This window comes from Malaclemys terrapin, chromosome 14 (assembly GCF_027887155.1).
Source record: "Malaclemys terrapin pileata isolate rMalTer1 chromosome 14, rMalTer1.hap1, whole genome shotgun sequence".
NCBI lineage: Eukaryota > Metazoa > Chordata > Testudines > Emydidae > Malaclemys > Malaclemys terrapin.
In genome coordinates, this window is record NC_071518.1 from 6,163,510 (window position 1) to 6,186,614 (window position 23,105).

General features: G+C 42.5%; 1 protein-coding gene across 2 annotated transcripts in view; it reads left to right on the plus strand.

The window, feature by feature from the left end:
* ZCCHC14 (zinc finger CCHC-type containing 14) overlaps nt 1–23,105 on the plus strand; it is an 82,899-nt gene that overhangs the window by 36,378 nt on the left and 23,416 nt on the right. For both annotated transcript variants that reach the window (XM_054049310.1, XM_054049309.1), the window contains exon 3: nt 17,588–17,661. In XM_054049310.1, coding sequence (XP_053905285.1) covers nt 17,588–17,661 — 74 coding nt within the window. The remainder of the gene's footprint in view (nt 1–17,587; nt 17,662–23,105) is intronic.

The window sequence follows — 23,105 nt, forward strand, 5'->3', positions numbered from 1 at the left end:
ATAGTTTATTGCCATGGAAGTGGTCATGATTTCACACATTCAGTACTTGGCAAAAGGAACAGGTGGACTGTGAGAAAGAAACAACCAGTGTAATCAAACTTGCACTAATGTCAGACCTCTTGCAAATGGTAGCTTGTAAATTCAGTTGAAGGACAAATGCTTTTAAAGAAGGAAGCTTTCACTTTTTAAAAATGTCCTGTTGCATTCTAAAGTCCAGCTGATGCCATTCCTGAGATTTGCATATCAGATGTCTCAATGCACAAGATCAAAAATTATGGAACGTTTTCAGATTTACAAGTAATCGAAGTGCAAATGTAACATGTTTTTCTGTATCTTTTGAGTTATAAATGTAGCACAGGAAATAATGCATGAAAGAGAATGGGATGTAAAAATGTAATTTATTTTTGGAAGTTTCTCTAGTGTAAATGCTGTTCTTTAAAGGAGCTCTATAAAAGAAGGAAAAATGGTCTTGTGGTTCAGGTACAAGTCTGGCAGTCTACTGAGTTTTAACCATAGATGTGTGAAGGAACTTCCTGAATATGACCTTAGTCAGTCAGTCACTTCTTTGTTTTCAGTTTTCCCATCTGTAAAATGGAGATAATGCCTCACATCTCTGACATATGCAAAAAAGCCCTTTGAAGTTAAGGTTGACTTTACATCTCATTAATTTAAGGGTATAAAATAAATCCTTATATTAATGTTATAGTACATAAATACCAACTACTTAAAGTGGAAAGTTCAGAGTAAAGGTTAAACTTACAAGAAACCCAAAGATGTTTTTGAAAGCAGGAAAAAAATAATCATTGAGGTATCCAAACTCCACCCTCTGTTGGTAACTCTTAGCTGGAAAATCTTTCAATATGTAATTATGTTTAACAGTGCATATGACTAGAGCAGTGGTTCTCAAACTTCATGGCACTGTGACCCCTTCTGACAATAAAAATTACTACACTACCCCAGGAGCGGGGGACTGAAGACCAAGCTCCCCCAAGCCTTTCTGCCCCAGGTGAGGGGAGGGTGGGTAAAGCTGAAGCCCAAGGGCTTCTGCCCTGGGCGGGGGGTCATGTAATCTTAGCCCTGGGCTTGGACTTGGGCTTCAGACTTGCTGGGGCCCAGGGCCAACACCAGCCTTGGTGACCCCATTAAAATGGGGTTGTGACCCACTTTGGGGTCCCAACCTACATTTTGAGAACCCCTGGATTAGAGTAAAAATGATTTTACAGGACTTGTTTTCAAAATTAAAAAAGGGAGCTAAGCGGAAAAGTCAATGCTTCATTTTCCTTTCTAACTTGCTCTTTATGCCTCTGTAAAAGAGCAATGGATTTATTGCATTACCTCACCGCCTAGAGTGGATCCATTTCATCAGTGTATCATGCACATGCTATTTTTAACAGAACTGGAAGGGATAACCCTGCTGAAATTACATCATTAATATACACAGCTGAAAGGAAGTGGCATAAAGCACAACGATGCCCTAGAAGGATTATTCCTCTGTTGTGTTTTCTGCCTCTGTAGATGAATTATTCAGTGTGTATAGTTTAAATGGAGATAGGATTGGCAACTAATGCTTATGAAGTGTTTGGGAAATAATTTCCTATAAACAGTCAAATGAAGATGGGTCTAAGAGTGGAAACAATTCAATTTTGTTATAAAAGCAGGTTTGATATGACATAGTTATTAATTGGTGTGTGGAGGGAGTTTAAAATAAATAAAGCCTATGGTCTTCAATCAAAACAATGGTGTTCAATAGGTTGATATTAAAGAATTTGTAGAAGTCTTCCTATTGGTATTTGCTAGCAAGGCAGGGTGGGGGCAGAGGATTGGAATTTAAAATGTGATTGTAGCCATCCCTTATCTTCAAGGCACAGCATAGTCTCGTGGTTAGAGGACAACCTCTTGCGACTTTAATCCCAGTTCCCAGGGATTCCCAGTGGCTTTGACCAATACAGTTCAAATTGCTATCTCAGTTTCCCCATAAGCTTTATCTCTTTTTTTCATATCGGGATCACAGAGCTGTCATAAGGATTAATTATCTAATGGTTCTACAATGCACTGAAAAGGTGACCTACAAATGCTGATTATTAGCAGGTATAATAAAGTTGAATTATTGCCGTATCTCTACTGGGAACCAAAATGTGCAGTCATGCTTTATTGAACACAGTATTGGGTTTTTTGTTTTGTTTTGTTTTGTTTTTTTACAAATTAGCATAAATCAGAATGTTGGGGCCTGAAGTTTTAGAAAAATGTGCACTTATGCACATGCAATACTGAAAATTAAGGATTTAAAATTTAAGTTGACCAATTCAGAAACTCTAGCTGGTAGGAGCAGAAGCAGCCAAAGCAGGCACTGCTGCACTGGGGAAGAAGGGGGTTCAAGGAGGCCCAGCCAGAGCCACTCGTCTCCCCAACACCCCTCAGACCCAGATCTGTGGAGGAGATGCTCCATCAGGAGTATTGCCAGCATTCTACTCATACAAAACTGAACACCCTTGCCCCATCCTCTGCCACACCCATCCTACGAGGCCACACCCCTTCTCCGAGGCCCTGCCCCTGCTCACTCCATCCCCCCTCCCTTTCACTCACTCTCCCCACCCTCCCTCACTCATTTTCACTGAGCTGGCTCAGGGGGTTGGGGTGTGGGAGGAGGTGAGAGCTCTGGCTGGGGTTGTGGGCTGTGGGGTGGGGCCAAAAATAAGGAGTTCAGGGTGGGAGAGGGGGCTCCAGGATGAAGCAGTGGGTTGGGATGCCGGGGGGGGGGGGGTGAGGGTTCCGGCTGAGGGTGAGGGCTCTGGGGTGGGGCTGGGGATGAGGGGTTTGGGGTGCAGGAGGGGGCTCTGGGCTGAGATTGAGGGGTTTGGAGGGCAGGAGAGGGATCAGGGCTGGAGCAGGGGGTTGGGTCACAGGAGGGGGTGCAGGTTCCAGGCGGCGCTTACCTCAGGCAGCTCCTCGAAGCAGTGGCATGTCTACCCTCCGGCTCCTAAGTGGAGGCACGGCCAGGCGGGTCTGTGCACTGCCCTGTCTGCAGGCATTGTCCCCATAGCTCCCATTGGCCACAGTTCCTGGCCAATGGGAGCTAGGGCGGGGGCAGTGCACGGAGCCCCCTGGCTGCCCCTATGCCTAGTAGCTGGAGGGGGGACATGCTGCTGTTTCCGGGAGCTGTGCGGAGCCAAGGCAGGCAGGGAGTCTGACCTGAGCCGCCAGGGTCCTTTTTCAGCTGGGTGTTCCGATCAAAAACCACATCCATCAGCTACAGGGGCACTAGGGCCTATGTGATGCCTTCCCTTTCCTCTACCCCACCATGTGGACTTGATAAATCTGCAGAGACTCCAGCCAGTAGGAACAGGAGCAGCCAAAGCAGGGACCTCTAAACATTCCGAAAACTTCCTAGTTTTGTCTGGACTTTCTCCGCCCTGTCCTGATGGGCTGTTTTGTTCCAACCTTCTCCCTCTACGCCCCGCAGACACTCTTTGCTTGTGCTTCATTTTACACCTGCCTCTCTGACTCTCTTCTCCCTTGCCAGGGTCCCCTATCTCCCTTCCCTTCCATTTGTCTTTTAACATATCCCCTTCTAACTAGCCCCGTCCCTCCATGCCCCAAAAATTGTGGCACTAACATATTTGTTGCCCTCACATTCCTTCTGCTTGTGTGTTAAACCCATTCCCACAGTTGTCTGTCTTGTCTATTGAGATTGTAACCCCTTTGGGGCAGGGACCATCTACTACTGTGTTTGTGCAGTGCCTTGCATAATGGAGCCCCAATCTTCACTGGCCCTTAGGGACTACCGTAGTAAACGTGATCAATAATAAATAATACGAACAATGTTTTAATATGAACAAAAACTTGGAGTTTTTGTAGGTTGGTCCCACAAATCTGGTGTTTAACTTGAAAAGATTAGCTTGAATAATTTTTCTGTTGGTGAGTTTGAAATACGTGCTCTTGCTCCATTTTGTTTTAGAACTATACGATTTTAACGTGTTCAGAGCTGCAGAAATCATTGAGTAAAGATTTGAACAGGCTGCCATCTGCTCTTAATACTTTGGTCTTTTATCACCAGATAGCACTACAAGCCAAGGCATGCTGTCCCAGCAGCTGCTGCATTGGAATTTCACTGACGTGGCCCCTTGTACACGAACATGGCTATGTACTGCAGACCACAAATTCATGTTTTGAACATGTTGTAAATAAAAATATAAATAAAATAATCAGATCCTGATCTGGGGGATTCAGTCAAGTTCTAGTCTTAGAACTTGAATCTGCACACCCTTTTCAGACCTGATTGGACACATTCATATTTTTGTTTCAGATAATGGAACTCGAATAATTTTGTATGGAAAACCAAATTAACCTTATATGCTTGTTCCCCATTTATCTGAATGAATGTAGAACCTGGGACGTATATTGACGTAATCATGGTTTTGGATCAGAGGAGAAACTTTTAATGTAAGTTACGGATATCAGGCAACATAAGTTATTTCAAATAATATTTGTGGGTGCTTTCGAATAGGACTTTCTACTAATAATTCCATTCTCATAGAGCTGATGTAGTTTGATTATGTTGGGCCAGATTCTAATCCCTGTATGCAGGTGGAATAGCATTCTTATTTTACCAGGTGTTTCACTGTTTTTAAATGGGGCCACTCTAGTCATCCTGGCTAAAGGTGTAAGAATCTGGCCTTCTGAATTGAGGCTATTTCTTAAAACCCAGAAGAAAATCAAGGCTCAAAACAAGACTCCCAGTTCCAGGGGGAACATAAATTTAGTTTACTGTGCTCTTCTGTGGATGGGTTCCTTCCAAAATGTGTCAGGATGGGGTGTGTCTTTATTCAGATGCCTTTATTCAGCTGACAGCACATATCTGTTTTAGGTGTATCTAGAAATTTGGCATCTTCAGTTGCATTAGGTTTTTCCTCTTTGGGAGGTGGTGGGATTTTAGCATGGCCTGCATTTTAGTACAATTTATGTGTGTTGTGGGCAGAGAGAGAGGCTAACTCCTAGTACAGCTAAGCTTGTACATATTTTTCCATAGAAAATGGCTCTCTTTGAATTGTTTTATACACCAAGTTATAAAACTTTTTGAACTACGATTTATAGTCAACTAGTTACGTTTTATTTCTTGCTGAATTAAAGATTCTTGCCAAGGAGCATTCTCTCTGTAGGATAGACCTGTCCCTTTTTAAAAAAAAACCCAAAGCCTAGAACTCCTAATGTTCAGAGGCAGACCGAGTAAGGACATTAAATAAAACAATCTCTTGGTCAGTTAGAAGCAGACTGAAAGTAAAGTGTGGTTTGGAGTGTGGGCACATTGCTTCTCCAAAAAGTGTTATGTAAAACTTTGTTTGTAAATTAAATATATCTGCTCTTTTGTAGATTATGCTAAAAGCTATTTTTCAGTGGTTTGGAATATGTGATTAGACATGAAAAGCCTGTTTCTTTAACTGTATGTGCAGAAATATTCAGGTACTGAAACTGTTTGCACCTGAGCATTTATGCATCCAGTCAGTAATTTCATGAACACACTTCTGAAAATCAGAATTTTACTCTGATTAGAGAAAATTACTGTTTGTCTTCTAACTTGAAAACGAAGACAAAACATTGGGCCTGATTTTTAGGCAAATCAGGCATCTAGTTGTATGCATAATTTACATGTATTCCCACATTTGTGTACAAATAGCTAATTAGATGCAGTTATGTGTACAATTACTCTGTTTGTGTACACAAATATAGTAATTATATGTTCATATTGAGGCCTCAATCCTGCATATGCTTAACTTCATACACTGTGCAGTATAAGGCAGTAGGGCAGGGGTCGGCAGTGTTTGGCACGCAGCTCGCCAGGGTAAGCACCCTGGCGGGCCGGGCCAGTTTATTTACCTGCTGACGTGGAAGGTTCGGCTGAACGTGGCCTCCACTTGCCGCGGTTTGCCGTGCCGGGCCAACGGGGGCGGCAAGAAGCGGCGCGGGCGAGGGATGTGCTGGCCGCGGCTTCCCGCCGCCCCCATTGGCCCGGGACGGCGAACCGTGGCCAGTGGGGGCCGCGATCGGCCGAACCTGCCGCATCAGCAGGTAAACAAACTGGCCCGGCCCGCCAGGGTGCTTACCCTGGCGAGCTGCGTGCCAAACGTTGCCGACCCCTGCAGTAGGGAGTTACTTCACAGTTCATGAAGGTAATGGCCACACTTTCACTTCTTTGCAGGCTTGGTGCCTGCCTACACATGTAACTGTGTGCCTAAACAGTCTGAATAGCGTACTCCCTGCCATACACACACCCTGTACAAAAGAGGGGCATGCAAGATTACTGCCCAGATATTTTGTGCTTTTATAGAGGACATTTTTCCTTAAACCAACTTTTGAAGAGTATTTTTAATAAAGTAAAAATAAATGTTTCCTCTGTAGCTGCAGTATCTGTAACTAATAAGAGAGGACTCTTGAAGCCTTCCTTGTCCTTGCTACACAGTTCAGTTTTGTTGTCAGAGGTTTCCCTTCCCCCCTCCTTTTCTGCCTACCACATTATAGCTTTAGCTATGGGTCCATAAGAAGTATACTTTTAAAGGAATAGCACCTGTCTAGTTTAGCATGTGACTGTTCTCACACTTCGTAAGAGTGCCAGGATCTGATCTACAATACATCTAGTACAGCAGCTCCTTTTGAATAAATTATTCAGTACAAATATGTTTTAACTTTTTAAAAAAACAAGCAAACCTGTGGCAGCTGTCTGTAAAGTGAGTAAGCTATGTAGTTTTATGGTGGTAACACAAAACTTAGTGCTGATAGCCCAAAATATTTGGTAAGAAAAACTTCAATTATTTAGGTTCTAGTGTTTGAACATATGGTTTTTTTCTGAAAACAGCTGAATGATATTCATCTGGGTTTTAGATTTTCCTCTCCAGATATGAGTCATCTCCCACGTTCAGTGCAGACAGTGAGATGTTTTTCCATAGCCCCTTAAATATAATAAAATCCTGGAATGATTATTTAGGTAAACATTGTGGCCTTTTGTGGCTAGCTAAAATGCTGACAGCACTATTCTCGGTTCATTAAATTCATACATTGTTTAGATTTTAGCTTGTAAGAGCTAAAATATATGGACAAGGGTTTGGGTTATTTTTAATCTAGATCCTGTTTTGGAGAAACATGAAAGGGTTACCCAGAGTCTGCAAATTAAATGAACCAAACTGAGGAAATAGACAGGATTATGCTGAATAGTAGCCATTTGAATGGAGGCAGGGGACACAGCCCATGAATATTGAGTTTTCCATATGCTGCCAAAAAATAAATTAACATTTGTTTTAAAGTTGTGTAATTCCTTCCTGTGGGATAATGCAGCCTGTAGGTTTCTGAGCATTATTTTAAATTAAACTAGGATCACATTGTCACCAAAAAACATGTGTATTGAGCCCAGTGGTAAACCCATTCTATTAACTGGAAGAAAGTCTTTAATTTCCAAGAAGCAAGGAAAAATGACAGCTCTCCTGAGCGTTCCCACCATTAGCATTCTTTGGACATCACTGCTGTTGACTGGGAAGTTATTTTCTCTGCACCAGGAGAACACCAGTGTCCAGCTACAGTGTGCTGCTGCTCTTCTAGGGTAGGTAGTGGAGACACTCAGAAGACTAGCTGGTTTGCTGCCTCTTTTCTGGCTATAGCGCCTTTTCTTCACAGCTCCACTTCCCTCACTGTCTAAGAGGCAGCTCTCAACAGAGCAGCTCTTTGCATCTATGGAGGGCATCTACAGAAAGACAGTGTGCCCCATTGTGAGACTGATTTGGATCCCACCATCATTTGACATTTTTATCTACTAAGCTTTTTAGGATAGATAGTTCTTTCTCCCTCTCTTACTCCCCCAGGAACGCCTGTCCTTCATGAAGGAAAAAGGGTCTTCTGTGGCAACAACTACATGTGAGGAGCCATGTAAAACTTCTGTTTCCCATCTGCAGAGCAGACTCAAGGGAGGGTAAAACAGGCCAATAAGAGGAAGTGCAGAAGACAAGACATAAGCTGACATACGGATACGAGAGGTTCCAGGGGCAGCTGTTATAGTAGACCCTGGCTTGGCACTATCTTAAATTGCATAAGTGCATGAAAAAGCAAACGCCTATCAGGATTCCTTGTAGGACTTTCTCCTCTTCCTTCCCCCATACTTTTGCCTCTTCTAAATGGAAAAACTGTTCAGATTCAAGGGTAAAACCACACAGCTTGGTCCTACCCCGCTACATCAGAAGAAAATGGAAAGGAATAGTACAAGCCTGACAGAGATGGTCCAATAGGCAGGTTAGGAGCATTGAGGAAGAACTTGCCATATATGATCCTATTCCTAATATTTAATTTAGGATATGTAAACTCAAAAAGACTGGAAGAATATGAAAATTGAGTAAATCTGATAAACTCTATTAACTCGCAAAACAAAAGTCTGTCACCTTGGTGGTCTTTGGATCTAGTGAAGGGATTGTTCCCTCAAGGTAACCGTACACCTAGGGAAGTCTTCAGTAAAATGTTTGGGTTTGGGTTAAGAAAAGCTGAAGAAGACTCTGTGTAGCTTGAAAGCTTGTCTCTCTCCCCAACAGAAGTTGGTCCAATAAAAAACATTACATCACCCATCTTGCGTCTCTATTATCCTGGGACTGACCCAGCTACAAGAACACTGCATAGAGCTCTTAAGAACATTTTGAGTGTTCTGCTTTACAACTGTCTTTCTTCACTTCCACATTGCTAAGTACATAATTGAGTTGCTGAGTAACAAGTGTACCAGTCTGCATCTAGAAGAATATAAGCATGAATTTAGTAGATTGATAACAGTATAACACAATGTGCTTTTATGCAGAAAAATCCAGTCATTGGGAAAGAACTCTGCACAGTAATGTTAAGTAGTCACCTTATATTTGCCCCCAGATGAGGAGAGATTATCCCTGGTGATTCTGTCTTCTGCTGCAGCTTCATGAGGACTGTTTTTCAGTCCGTCCATGTCAGAAGATCATACTACTCTTTCATACCTTTTCAACAGCTATCATATTCTGCATTCCTTTATAGAGGGACGTATAAGCTGTATATTAAATTATTACGCAACTTGAGTACTTCTCAGCAGAAACAGACTTTGCACTTGCATAGAGGCTGCAAGATCAATTGATGTAATGTCCATGTTTCGTACCTTGATTAGATGATGATTATTTATTAGGTAACTTCTTATATGAAAGCAGATTAATCTTCTGGCAGCAAATCATCCTACTCTTTCTGGTGATTTCTAAGTGACAAGATGTTTAATAATTTACATTTCATCACTAATATAACAATAAAAAGGATCATCCTTATGTGACAGATCAACACATGTACTTAGCTATACACAGTGAATTAAATTTCATCCTTTTTGGAGTCAGCTTTGCTCTTTTAGCTACTTTTAGAGATTCTTCAAAAAGAAACACTGACTTGTAAATCTATCCTCCCTCACTCATTGTTAGGGTACCATCTCTTAGTTTGAGAGAGAGTAAAAAGGGTCTTTTGGTATACTTTACTTACTGATACTCTTTTTTTTCTAATGTTGATATAATTAGCTACCATTTCTGTGAATGATGTGCATTTGTAAATTTGTCAGTTTAGAACTTAATTTAGCATTTATGTAATTCTTGCAGTAATATTTTTATAAAATTGTCTGTCATCAAATTTGCAGCTTTTATAAGTGATACAATGTGTATTTCTCCTCTTCTTCACCTTCTCTTTCCTCTCCCAAAAGGAGAGATTCTGTAATTGTGTACATTCCCCTTCCCCCCCTCAAAAAAGGACACCTCTGTTTAAATACCTCACCCTTCACATTCTGCCTCCTCAATGTTTCAAGCAGATTGGATGTCTCCTGCTTTTGACAGTGCTCAGGAATGGTTGCTGAGTGAGTTAATGTGTGGCAAAAAAGTCGGAGTTTTTCTTGCTGTTTGTTAAATGGAGCATATTTTAAGTCTAAAGGTTTCTCTGTCATCCTTTTAATATTTAATGATACAGAACCCATCGGGTCATAAGTTTGAAAGTTCAACTGAGCATTTATAAGATGTAGGGCCTCTGGGATACTCTCTTCAAAACGGAGGGTTCCTGTGGGGAGATATCAAGGACAGATCAATGTTGCCAATTGTCTCTCTGTTTATAATCACAGCTCCTTTTATTTACTATTAATGTTCAAATTTTATTTTTAATATACAATCAGACGACGTCACCAGGGATCAAGCCAGGTAACACTTGGTTTGCAAGGACGCCACGTTCCTGTGGGATTTGCTATGATGACGATTGACTATTTAGAATTTGTTAAAAGGAGTTGCTATGTAGAGCAGGGTTCGGCAACGTTTGGCACGCGGCTCGCCAGGATAAGCACCCTAGCGGGCCGGGCCAGTTTATTTATCTGCTGACGCGGCAGGTTCGGCCGATTGCGGCCCCCACTCGCCGCGGTTCGCCGTCCCGGGCCAATGGGGGTGTCAGGAAGCAGCGCGGGCCGAGGGATGTGCTGGCTGCGGCTTCCCGCCGCCCCCATTGGCCCGGGATGGCGAACCGCGGCCAGTGGGGGTCGCGATTGGCCGAACCTGCCGCGTCAGCAAGTAAATAAACTGGCCTGGCCCGCTAGGGTGCTTACCCTGGCAAGGCGAGAGGCCGAATGTTGCCGACCCCTGATGTAGTTTCCTAAGCTTCCAGTTTGTGCTGTGTTTCTCATCTCACTTGTTACTAAATTTAATACACTGTTGCAAACTACTACCAAATTCTGAGTGCTCTATTCTGAAAGGTGCTGAGCCCTCCATTCCCATCTATTTCAGCTTACTGGCCATGCTGGCCACCTTCCATAGTCCTGGCCAGCCATTTCCATGTTATCATTTATACACAAAATTTCAACTTTTTTTTTTTTTTTAATTCTCTATGGATCTCTCTAGGCTTACAGTATGTGAATCTTTGTATGCTGAGTGGGAGAGAGCAGGTGAAATAAAATGTGATGGTAACTGTATCACAAAACTTAGCATTGTAAATTTGGCACAGCATCAGATCCATTCATGTACAGTATTTGCTGGGATCTCATAATTCTATTGCATAAAACAGTGCCAACTTCAAGGGAAGTTGTTGTGTTTCACTACTCTCAGGATCCAGACCATAAATGATTTTAAATGAGGGAAAATATCTGCTTTTTTTTTTTTTTTTTTTTACTTAAAGTATTTTATTGGGGTGTGTGTGTTTAAAAAGAACTTTTAAAAGTTAAAGTTAATTTATATTATGCACACATGAGTATTTTTTTTACCACACTTCTTCTTTTCCTGGCATTCTACCAACATTTTTAGGGATTCTTTTGTTTTAGAAAGGTACTCCTACATGACTTCTCTTTTCATTTTGTAAGATACTGTACTATACATTTGTTTTAAAACTGTGAGCAAACAATGACTTGGAATGTGTTTTATTGGTTGCTTAAAACAAGCACATATTTTAAACAAACATTTAATCAGCTGTACTTTTCTTTGAATGCTTCAGTGTTTCTGTAAGGAAACAAAGTTTCATGAATGAAGTTAATAGATTAAGACCACAAATGACTATTCTGATCATGTAATTTGACCTCCTGCATAACACAGGGCATAGAATTTCACCTATGAGGTTTGCCTTTTTAATAGTTGACTTGTAGCTTCTCTCATCTTTATTTATTGAGTGCCAATGGTGTGCTGGGTGCTGTATTAAAGTCAACACAGTCTCTGCCATGTGGATCTTACATTTTAAATTGTGTATCCACTATTCTACATACAATGTAAATTGAACTTATGTGCAGATAGTCTCTACCTATGTACTATAAAATACTCTTGCACACTGAGTGCATGGTTGTTTCTCACTGAAAGGCTTCCACAGCATTTGTTCTAAATGGGGAGTTTTTCATTTTGCGATTTTACCCTATAGAATCATAGGGTTAGAAGGAACCACAAGGGTGATTGTCTAATCCCTGATTGCTCCGCTCTGTTGCTTTGCTGTGTCAGATTTCCACGCTCCTCTTTGCAGTCTAGTTATTCTTCTGTTAACCTTGTCTATATACAAAAATGTCTCAAAGACCTTAATCTATAACCGGTCTTTGATTTCAGGAAATGTGTCCTGAAAAAAGCATCAGCCTGTTTAAGCCATCTATGAAATAAAAAAAAAAATGAAAACCAAGCCATTGTAAATTCTGTTAAGACCCTTAAAGTTAATTGTAAAAGGAGTCAGATGTTTGATTTTTCATATGCAGAGTTTACTTTTTAAATATTGGTTCTTACCTGTGTTACCCATGCTGATATATGTTACATTGTTTATCCTTTTGAAGTCTTCATTGCTGTGATTGCTAATCTTGAATTTTTTAAAAATACCTTAACATTGGAATTGTCATTCTGGATCAGGTAAGTGGTCCATCTAGTCCAGTTACCTGTGATTAACAGTGACTAGTACCAAATCCTTAAAAGGAAGGCACAAGAAACCCCATGGTAGACTGTTATGGAATGACCTGCCCCCAAAAGAAGCTTCTTCCTAAACACCACCATCTTTTCTTCTTCCCGTCCACCCCCATTTACATGGCATGTTGAAGAGAAGAAGTTATTCAAGTAATGATTCATGTGAATGGTCAGCATTCCACTGGGTGCCAATAATGAAGCTTCCTTGCTTTACCACTACCTTAATCCCAAGCAGCAAGCCAACTTTTGAGAGGTGGTTCCTGGATGTCAGACGAGCATTAGCTTTTTGCATTGAGCGGACAAAGCCATTTCGAAAATCAACACAGCTCTTCATTGCAATTGCTGAGAGGGTGAGGGGGCTCCCAGTGTTGTCCCAAAGGATCTCTTTATGGATCACAGCCTGTATTAGGACATGCTATGACCTAGCAAAGATACCTGCCCCAGCACTAACAGCGCACTCCACAAGAGCACAGGCTTCCTCAGCAGCGTTCCTGGCATGGGTCCCATTCAGGACATCTGCAGGGCAGCGATGTGATCGTTTACCTCGCACTGTGCCATTACTCGGCAGGCCAGAGATGATGCAGAATTTGGCAGAGCAGTGCTGCAGTTTGCGACTCGGTGAACTTTGACCCCTCCTTCTAGGGAATACTTGGGAGTCACCTACTTGGACTCGTCATGAGCAAGCACTTGGAGAATTAAAAACGTAACTGGTGTTCTTCGAGATGTGTTGCTCATCTCCATTCCAAAACCCACCCGCCTACCCCTCTGTCAGAGTACTCCAGCAAGAAGGAACTGAAGAGGCAGCAGGTTGGCAGGGACCTATATATACCGCCATGAAGGCGCAACTCCAGGGGGCTCCACGGCTGACCTGACAGGTACCGCTAGGGGAAAAACCTTCCGACGACTGTGCATGTGGCACACGCACATCTATTTGGAATGGACATAAGCAACACATCTCGCAGAACAACAATTACGAAAGGAAGGTAACCATTTTTTCGTGCTTGATAGATTGCTCCAAGGAGTTAGTCTTCACAGCAAATTATGAAAGATTATTAAGCAATCCAGAGCTTTAAGATAAGTAATAGCCACATGTACTGGTGATGGGAGGTCCAGAGATACAGATACATGAATGGGTGACTGTCACAAGAGTTCTGGACTTTTTTGTTTAGACCTGTGACATTTTTAATAACATTAACTAGATGGGAGAAGATTACTAGAATATTAATATCTAAATAGAAAAACTCTGAAGATGATTGTGATGGATGCAGTATAGGAACATAACTTCTGTGCCCTGAACTGTATTGAATGTTCTACAATAGATTGAATCTTACAGAATCTTACGAAGCTGCCAATATAGTAGAATCCACTTAATCACCTGCCTGATAAATGGCACATCTTTTTAATTGGGATGGTTGCTAGGGATATATTCAGTGCAGTGCATTTAATTGACTCAGAACAGCGGATAAATGATATAACTGATGTATTTAACCAACACACCTACTTTGCATGTAGCCTCATCATTGTATGTTATGCAGGTGTTAGTTGGTATTGGCTAGGATAAGTTTCCCACTGTGCAGGCTTTTGTGTTTTTTCAGGCTTCCTCCCTGTTATGTAGTGTTACCTTAAAATAAATATATATTTTGTTGCTGTGCAATGTTTTTCTCTAAAGCAGTTGTGAAATTAAAATGACTATGTCTCAGGAAAAGGTACTGTGTTCTGCTGAGAATCCGGAGAGTCCTGATCCTGCTACATGAGTTCCTCCACTGATTTCATTAGTGGGAACAGGATTGGATACTATGCTATTTATATTGTTCTATTAGATTTAGTTCTTTTTTCCCATAACAAATTAAGATCCTTTAACAGTAGCTGATTATGGCTTATCTAAAGTGGGAAAATGAATTATGCTATCCACATTAGGAATTTTTTTCTACATACGATAGTTAGCATTTTATAATCCTAGTATAAGCAGCGCAAGTTGTAGTTTTAACATGTTAGCTGGTTTAGGTGAAGAGAATTCATGGGAATACAAATACATAAGTTCATATTCAAAAACTGTGTCAATAACCCAACTAGTAAAATGTACACAACTATTTTATTTTACAGCCATGTACAGTCCTTTCTTGCTTGAATTACTCTAGCATTTGCTGATAACTCTAGAGATGTTATCTGAATACTATAAAAACTGCAAGGAATGCAGAACAAAGCCAATACAGTAACACTTGGTTGAAGATTTGAAGACAACTGAATAACAGTTGCCAAATCTAAATGGCTTCTCTTCCCTCTGTCAATCTGTGAAGATGTGGATATTGCAGAAATTTATACCAGTCCTTCAAAAAGTTTGTTCCTACTTTACCTTTATGCAGTTCCAGCAAATGATGATCCACTCAGTTAATGTCTCTGATCCACTCCAGTTAATGTTAATGTCTCTAAAGTTGCTTGCCAATCATGATAAATCTCTAAGTGCATTTGTTCCAGTCCATGTTCAATCTACAGCAATTCTATGCTTTAGGGTGAATTGAACTCCTTTTAGTACATATATGGAGAGAAAAACATCTTACCCATTTTAAAGCATTTGTATATCTTCAAAGCAATGTACAGCCATCCTTTCAAAACCCTTTGGGAGATTACTTATTCTTAACGTGCCACATCTTCCACCTCCAAACTAATGTGTGGAGGGTGTAAGACAGTGATAAAATACAATAAAAATCATTAAATTATGGTTTCAAAAAGGGCAGGGGAAAGTCTCTGAAAATTTTAAGATAGGCTCTAGGATAGGAAAAGACAGTAAGTAATAAATATGGGGCAAACAGTAGCCACATTGAAAATGCATGGCAGGTTTTTGTTTGGTGGTGAGGGAGGGGGATTAAGTGGAGAAAGAATGGTTGAGATGGAGTCGGGGGGGCAGTACAACAACTTAAACTGTTATCACAAAGGCATGATCATCAGCTGACCTATGAAACAATTTTGGGATTCCTAAAAAGCATATGACTAAAGATGAGTAAGGACAAGGGTGCAGAAGGAGGAAGTTTCTAAAATAGCCAGGATCTAAATCAGGGGTTGGCAAACTTTTTGGCCCAAGGGCCACATCTGGGAATAGAAATTGTATGGCAGGCCATGAATGCTCACAAAATTGGGGTTGGGGTGCGGGAGGGGGTGAGGGCTCTGGTTAGGGGTGCGGGCTCTGGGGGTGGGGCCAGAAATGAGTTCAGGATGCAGGAGGGGGCTCTGGTCTGGGGTGGGGAAGTGGGGTGCGGGGGGTGGTGGTGGTGAGGGCTCCGGCTGGAGGGTGCGGGCTTTGGGGTGGAGCTGGGGATGAGGAGTTTGGGGTGTAGGAGGGTGCTCTGGTCTGGGACCGAGGGGTTCAGAGGGTGGGAGGGAAGAGGATCAGGGCTGGGGCAGGGGGTTGGGGCATGGGGAGAGGCTCAGGGGTGCAGGCTACCAGCGGCGCTTACCTCAAGCAGCTCCTGGAAGCAGCGGCATGTCCCTTCTCTGGCTCCTATGCCCCATCCGCAGGCACCACCCCTGCAGCTCCCATTGAAGTGCCGGAGGGGGCCATGCCACAGCTTCCGGGAGCCGCATGGTGCAGTCCCCAACCCTGCGCCCCGGCTGGAGCGGGGCCATGCCGCAGCTTCCGGGAGCTGCATGGTGCGGCCCCAGACCCTGTTCCTTAGCTGGTACACCAGAGCGGGGCAAGCCCCAGACCCCGCTCCTCAGCGGGAGCTCGCAGGCTGGCTTTAAACAGCTCGCCTGCCGGATCCGGCCTGCGGGCCGTAGTTTGTCCACCCCTGATCTAAACTGTTACGGTCTTCAAAAACCAACAGGACCCAGCAAAAAGTCTTTAATCAGCCAAAGTAAAGACTTCAAGGGGGGTCATGATTGTTGCAGCTAGCAAGAAAACAAGTTGCAAGTAAGTGATAAAATAGTACTGCTTGAAGCAATACAGGGAGAGAATATGAAAGTGTTAAGCTTCTGTAATGTAGTCAGATGCAATTTTACTGTTAAATGTTTTGTACTGCAATTGTTGTGTCCTGTGTATTATATAAAATAGATTTACACAGTAAATATACTGCCAGGCTTACTAGTGATGCAGTGTATAAATAATTTTGAATAAGTATACAGGAGCCTTGTTAAACTCTGTTCACCAGAAGCAAGGTGCTGGGGTTTTGGTAGGTGGATTTTGTTTGTTTGCATCCTGTCACCTGCAGCACCCACTGTTTGGACTGAAAATTCCAAGGAGGATGGTTTTTTTCACAGTTTAATTGCTATAGGATCCCTATCACATTCTAAATATCCTTTTAATGAAAAATTCCCTGTCTTTTTATATGTTTAGTCAAAAGGCAGTGGAAATTGTTGATAGAAATTTTGGAAGGTGATAGAAGATTGATGAAAAGTGAGTTACATACACAGTTGAACTAGTTTTTTTGTGTGCAGCTGATGAGGCAAGTAAGGCTTCCATGGAGATAACGTAGCAAAAATCTGAAGTGCAGGATTGTCTTTTGTGGTAATGTGTCATTGGGGATGGTGGCAGCAATGCCAGTAAAGTTGCCTAACATCTTCCACTACTAGATCCTCTTTTCAATTGCTTAAATCTTTTTCAAACTTTAACTGTTCAGGCTGAAGTGTTCCCACTGTAACTGAAATCAAATGAGAGCTGTGCTTGGAACATACAAAGTACTATAAAAATGCTAACCACTCTGAAAAAAGTCAGGCACCTAATATTAGTGGACATGTTTGACAATTTTCTCCTTAATCTCTGTGCCTCAGTTTTTCATCTGCAAAATGGGGATGATGATATCTCCCTTCCTCACATGGATGTTGTGAAGATAAACTCATTAGTGTTTGTGAAGAACTCTGTTACTATGGTTTTAAGTGCCATAGAAAGACCATGAGCAAATAAAGAATTCTGTGTTCAGTGCAGGGTTTGGATGGTGTGCAGTAACTAAGTCATGTGGATTCACATTGAATGATGAAAATTGAAAGAAATATTAAACAGCTACCCATTCAATGATCACCATTCCTCTTGTGCACTGAAAGAGGCAAATTTATTTTTGTATATACCTGTAATACTGCCATGCTTCACTCTCAAAACAAATTTTGGTGCTAGATAAGAATAACTAGTTTTCTCGGTGTTGGGGACTTCCTTCTTATTCTTCTCATTTCTTTACTTTTAATAGTGAGTGTTGAAAAAGTGGAAGTAAAGGGATTGGCACACAAGAAGAATGAAAGAAATGTTGAATATTCCTTTGAGGTAAGTTTTGAGGATTTTTTTTTTCCTAATGGAATGAGAGAAAAGAAGAAAATACTTAAAACATGAATGTGAAAGTTTGGAACAGTTAAGAAACATTCAGGCCAAACAGACAGATCTCAAAAATAGTCATTGGTGGGGAATCATCATTGAATGGGAGTGTTTCTAGTGGGGTTCCACAGGGATCGGTACTAGGCTATAAAACATGAACTCCCAGTGTGATGCTGTGGCCGAAAGGGCTAACGCAATCATTGGATGTATAAACAGGAAAGTAGTGAGTGAGAGTAGAGGTGAATTTTTACCTTTGTATATGGCATTAGTGAGACTGATACTGGAATATTGTGTACAATTCTGCTGTCCACATTTTTTAAAGGGATGTTGAAAAATTGGAGAGAGCACAGAAAAGAGCTACAAAAATTATTTGAGGGCTGGAGAAAATGCCTTACAGTGCGAGACTTACTCAAACTGTTTAATTTATTAAAAAAGAAGACTGAGGTGACTTGATGAGTGTATAAATACCTTCACAGGGAGAAAATACCAGGTACTAAAGGGCTCTGTAATCTACCCAGAAGGGCATAACAAGAACCAATGGCTGGAAGCTGAAGCTGGACATATTCAAATTAGAAATTAGATGCAAATTTTTAACATTGAGGATAATTACCCACTGGAACAAAACCACCAAGGGATGTGGTGGATTCTCCATCTCTTGATGTCTTCAAACAAAGACAGGAAGCCTTTCCGAAAGATATACTTTAGCCAAATACAAGTAATGCTTTAGTCTAACACAAGTTTTTGGGCTCAATATAGGGGAGTAACTGAGTAAAATATGATGTCCTGTGAGATACAGGAAGAGTGCTCAAGTCCTTAAAAATATAAAAGAAGTGCTGGAACATTCCAGAATGGTCCAGAAGCAGAAGTGGAGGAGGAAAAGCCGCCATCTCCTCACACTGCCACCTCCACCCCTTCTGCTTCAGGCCTGTTCCGGAAAGAGAGATGGCAGCTCAGTAACCTGGGCAGGTTACTGAGCTGCCATCTCTCATTCCAGAGTGGGAAACTGAGTCAGAAATACTGGAATGCCATTCCAGAGCATTCCAGCATGACTTGAGCACCGACAGGAGGTCAGACAAGATGATCTTATGGTTCCTTCTGGCCTTAAAGTCTATGAATCTGTGAACGTCTAGATTTAATTTATTTTTGTCTTAATTCTGGTATGCGTGAGAAACCTCGGGTATGACACCCCAAAAGCAGAATTTGATTTAGGGGTAGGTGGTTCTATTGTTTTGTCGATGTTCATGATCTAGCTCCTTACTGGGAAAAACAGTGCCATAAGTTTAGGTAACATTCCCTGTTCAAAATCGCTCTCCTCATCTCTCTTTATCAACCAAAGTCACACGGAGTCGTTTGCAGCTGCCGCGTTCAAAGCTGCACAGCCAATGGCAGAGTGGGTGTGGCAGAGCTTCATTCTGCTGTGACCCAGTGGCTTACATTGCAGATTGTGGGAAGGCTTTTGCAGGCAGGGCCGGCTCCAGGCACCAGCTTAACAAGCAGGTGCTTTGGGCAGCCAAGGGAGAGGGGCGGCACCTGCGGCAATTCGGGGGCGGCAGGTCCCTCACTCCCTCTAGGAGCGAAGGACCTGCCGCTGAACTGCTGCCGCCGATCGTGGGTTTGGGGTTTTTTTGGGGGGGGGGCGGCAGAAATGCTGGAGCCGGCCCTGTTTGCAGGAGGCAGTGAAGCGGCATATGCAGCTCTCTCTCCACTCATGAAAAGTTTCCTTGAACATGGGGAATTCTCTGGCTAGTTTAAGGCCACTTTACATTGTTGATGTTGTACAAAAAGTGCCTTTAGCAGATTGAAGAATCTGACGTTACTTAATTTAGCCTCCGAATACCCTTGAGAGACAGGTATTATCCCTATTTTACAGGTGAGGGAACTAAGACACAGGTAAGTGACTTGCCCAGAGTCACATAGGGCATCTGTGACCGAGCCAGGAATAAAATCCATCTCTCTTGATTCCCAGTCCTGTATGCTAATTACAAGAATGTTGTTCCTTAAATCTGTGGTAAATACTTAACTTCAGTTTTCTGTATGGTTTAGTCACCAAAATGCAATCTGTTTTCCTTTGCAAACAACTATACGGATGCTTGAGTCTGCATTAAAGTTAAACTTTTACTTTATGGTTATTTGTGCTGTGTTTTAATGACAATAAGGCCTTATCTACACTGAAAAATAAAATATTTCACCACTGCACTACACTGGTCCTAGCAACAGTGGGAACTTCAATATAGATAAGGTGTTAATGGTTTCTGGAATTGTTATCGCTATGCCATCTAGACCTGCCCTCTCTGAACAGGGATAGACCACATCATTTATCTGCCTTAAATCTTGCACTGGGGGAGCTGCAGTGATGGTAGTGCACTAGTGAGACATTTTAAGAAAAAGCTCAGTGTTACACCCCACCTCAGATAACCCTCCTAGAAAGAACGTAGGTGATAAAACTCCATTGTGGAATGTGCGGTTTGAAACCAAGATGAACTCAGGAAGTGTCGGTAGTAGTGTCCAATCTTTCTCTTGCCCTTCTGGGAGTTTCTGTGGAACAGGAAGGTTATATTTGCTCCATAGGATTCAGCAAATGAAGCCTTCCAGAATTGCACATCTACATGTTGGCATGTAAGCCAAGTTCGGACAATTGTGTACTTGACAAGGGCTTTAAAAAAAAGTAAATTCTGATGTAAATGCAGACCTTATGGTATTGAGCAATATAGAGACATCTTCCATTGCTTGGTGGTTCAGAAGGTAATACTGCCAGTGTCAGTGTCTGACACAAGCTGATCATGCTGCTTTCTTTATGTGATAGATTTAACATCCATGTCAGGTTTTTTTTTGCCATACTCTTATTTAATTGAAATTCAGCAGCCTGTTTTCTTGAGTATTTTTCTTCCTCTGTTTATTTTTTTTCCTTACTGCCTTTTTAGATTTGTGACCTCATTTTATAATCAGAGAAATATCCTGAGTGTTGTATTAAGAATTCAAGAACACACATCAGTCATACTAGATGAGAGAGAAGCATTTTGGCACGCCTCGTCTCAAGCACTGGAAACTGGGCTTGGTTTGTGGCACTTATCCACTCAGAATAAGGCCATAAACTCAGAGATATTTTGGACAATGCTAATTGATATTACATGAGGTTTTAAAATAAAATTTGGCTTTTCAAAGTGACACTACCAACTTGATCTTTTTGATAGAGTATCCTTTAAACAATATCCTGAATTTTTAAAATTCCTTAATTGTGTGTGTGTGTGTGTGTGTGTGTGTGTGTGTGTGTGTGTGAGAGAGAGAGGGGCGGGGGAGGGAGGAGAGGGAGGGAAATGTATTTAGGATAGGCCCCAAAACGCCAACACACATGCTTGGGCCCACCACTCCTCACCATCCCATTCCTCTGTGTCTGCTGCTACTACTAGGGTTACCATACGTCCATTTTTTCCTGGACATGTCCGGCTTTTTGGTAATCAAACCCCCGTCCGGGGGGAATTTCCAAAAAGCCAAACATGCCCGGGAAAAATACTCCCTGGCTTACCTTAGAGCAGGCGCCGGGGGCTGCTGTGCTCCCTGACTCCTGGACTCTGTAAGAGCCGAGCTGCCCGAGCGCTACTGGCTTCGGGCAGCCCCCATGCCTCTGGACGCTGCACCCCCGGCCGGGCACTTCCCCTTCCGGGCTCCGGGGGCGCAGGGTCCAGAGGCATGGGGGCTGCCCAAAGTTGGTAGCGCTCGAGCGGCTCGACACATACAGAGCACAGGAGTTCAGGGAGCACAGCAGCCGCCGGAGCCCGGGAGGGGAAGTGCCCAGCTGGGGGCGCAGGGTCCGGAGGCATGGGGGCTGCCCGAAGCCCGAGCACTACCGGCTTCACGGTTTGCCGGGCAGCCCCCAGACCCTGTGCCCCCGGCTGGGTGCTTCCCCTCCTGGGCTCCAGCTGCGCTGGGCAAGCGCCGGCCGGGGGCGCAGGGTCTGGGGGCTGCCCGGCAAACCGTGAAGCCGGTAGCGCTTGGGCAGCCCTTTTCACGTGGCTGGGAGGGAGGAGGGGGAATGCGGGGCGCTCAGGGGAGGGGGCGGAGTTAGGGCGGGGACTTTGGGGAAGGGGCAGAGTTGGTGCGGGGCCGGGGGTGGGAAAGGGGTGGGGCCAGGGGCCCGTGGCGTGTCCTCTTTTTTTATTTTTTAAATATGGTAACCCTAGCTACTACCAGTAACAACTGCTGCAAATCTAAAACTGCAAACACTTTCTTGGAGAGTCTGGGGGAAAGTGTGTGTGTCTGATGCCATGCTAGACTATCAACAAAATTGTGATACTGACTACACACACAGTGTTGTCAAATACACAACATAAACAAACAATAAAACATAAACCGTTTTCCCCCTGCAATTTCAGTGATAGTAATTCAGATCGTACTTGTAATAATAGTAGGTACAAAATTTCCAAATGAAACTATCATTTCAAGTTGATGCTCTATAACTGTCTGAAAGGACAGGGTACAGTTGAGCTAAACCAATAAATTGCGGTTCTCGGGGTTAAAAACTCCTCAAATATGCTGCTTGGATGCAATGAGGAAAAGAAGCAAAGCTGACTAAGCAATTTGGTGTGATGAGAATTACTTGTCATTGATTTGGAAATGCTGAGAACTATAACGTTATCAAAACATAAAACAGTCTGCCAGATGTCAATGATTGTTATTCCAAAACTGGGGGGAGGAGGATATATCTCCTTTCATATTTTGTGAAACTGCTCATGAACCCTGAAAGAAAATTGGTAATGTAGCATGAGATGGTTGGGGGGGAGGGGAGGGGGGAGAGACATTTTGTAGAAGTAGAAATTCCTTGAGTTTTCTTTCTTGGATTTGATGTAGCAACTGTAGGAAGAGGAAATTCCTCAATTATGTAATGTATTTTACTCTCCACTCACTAGTGTTTTGGAAGAATCCTGATGGCTGGAGAAACCTTGTATGTTTTCAGTTGTCATTGAAACTAGTGTTGTGGAAAAATCGCTTCCTGCTTTTTTAAAAACATAAAGACAGGCTTTTCCATACATTACTGTTGAAGATTCAGATCCATTCCAAACACTTGACCTCAGGTATTTTCAGTCTAAGGATCTTTGGGATCAGCAATACTAGCCAAACTTTTCTGATATTCTTTCTGCGAAGCTATTCTTACTTTTGGCTCAGTTAAACCAGTCAGCCACGAACCAATGAATGTAATATTGGTTAAAAAAAAAAAAAGTTGTAGGGACTTGTTATAGAAAAGCAGATAGGAAGAGAAGCTAATCTCTTCGCTTTTCTAGAACATACACAAGGAGCTGTCTAAAGTGTGTAGATAGAACAATAACTGCAGGTGTCAGTGTTAAGCCTCTGCTATTTTGTATGGGACGTTTTCCTCAGAGCCTCAACTTTGCATTACATAT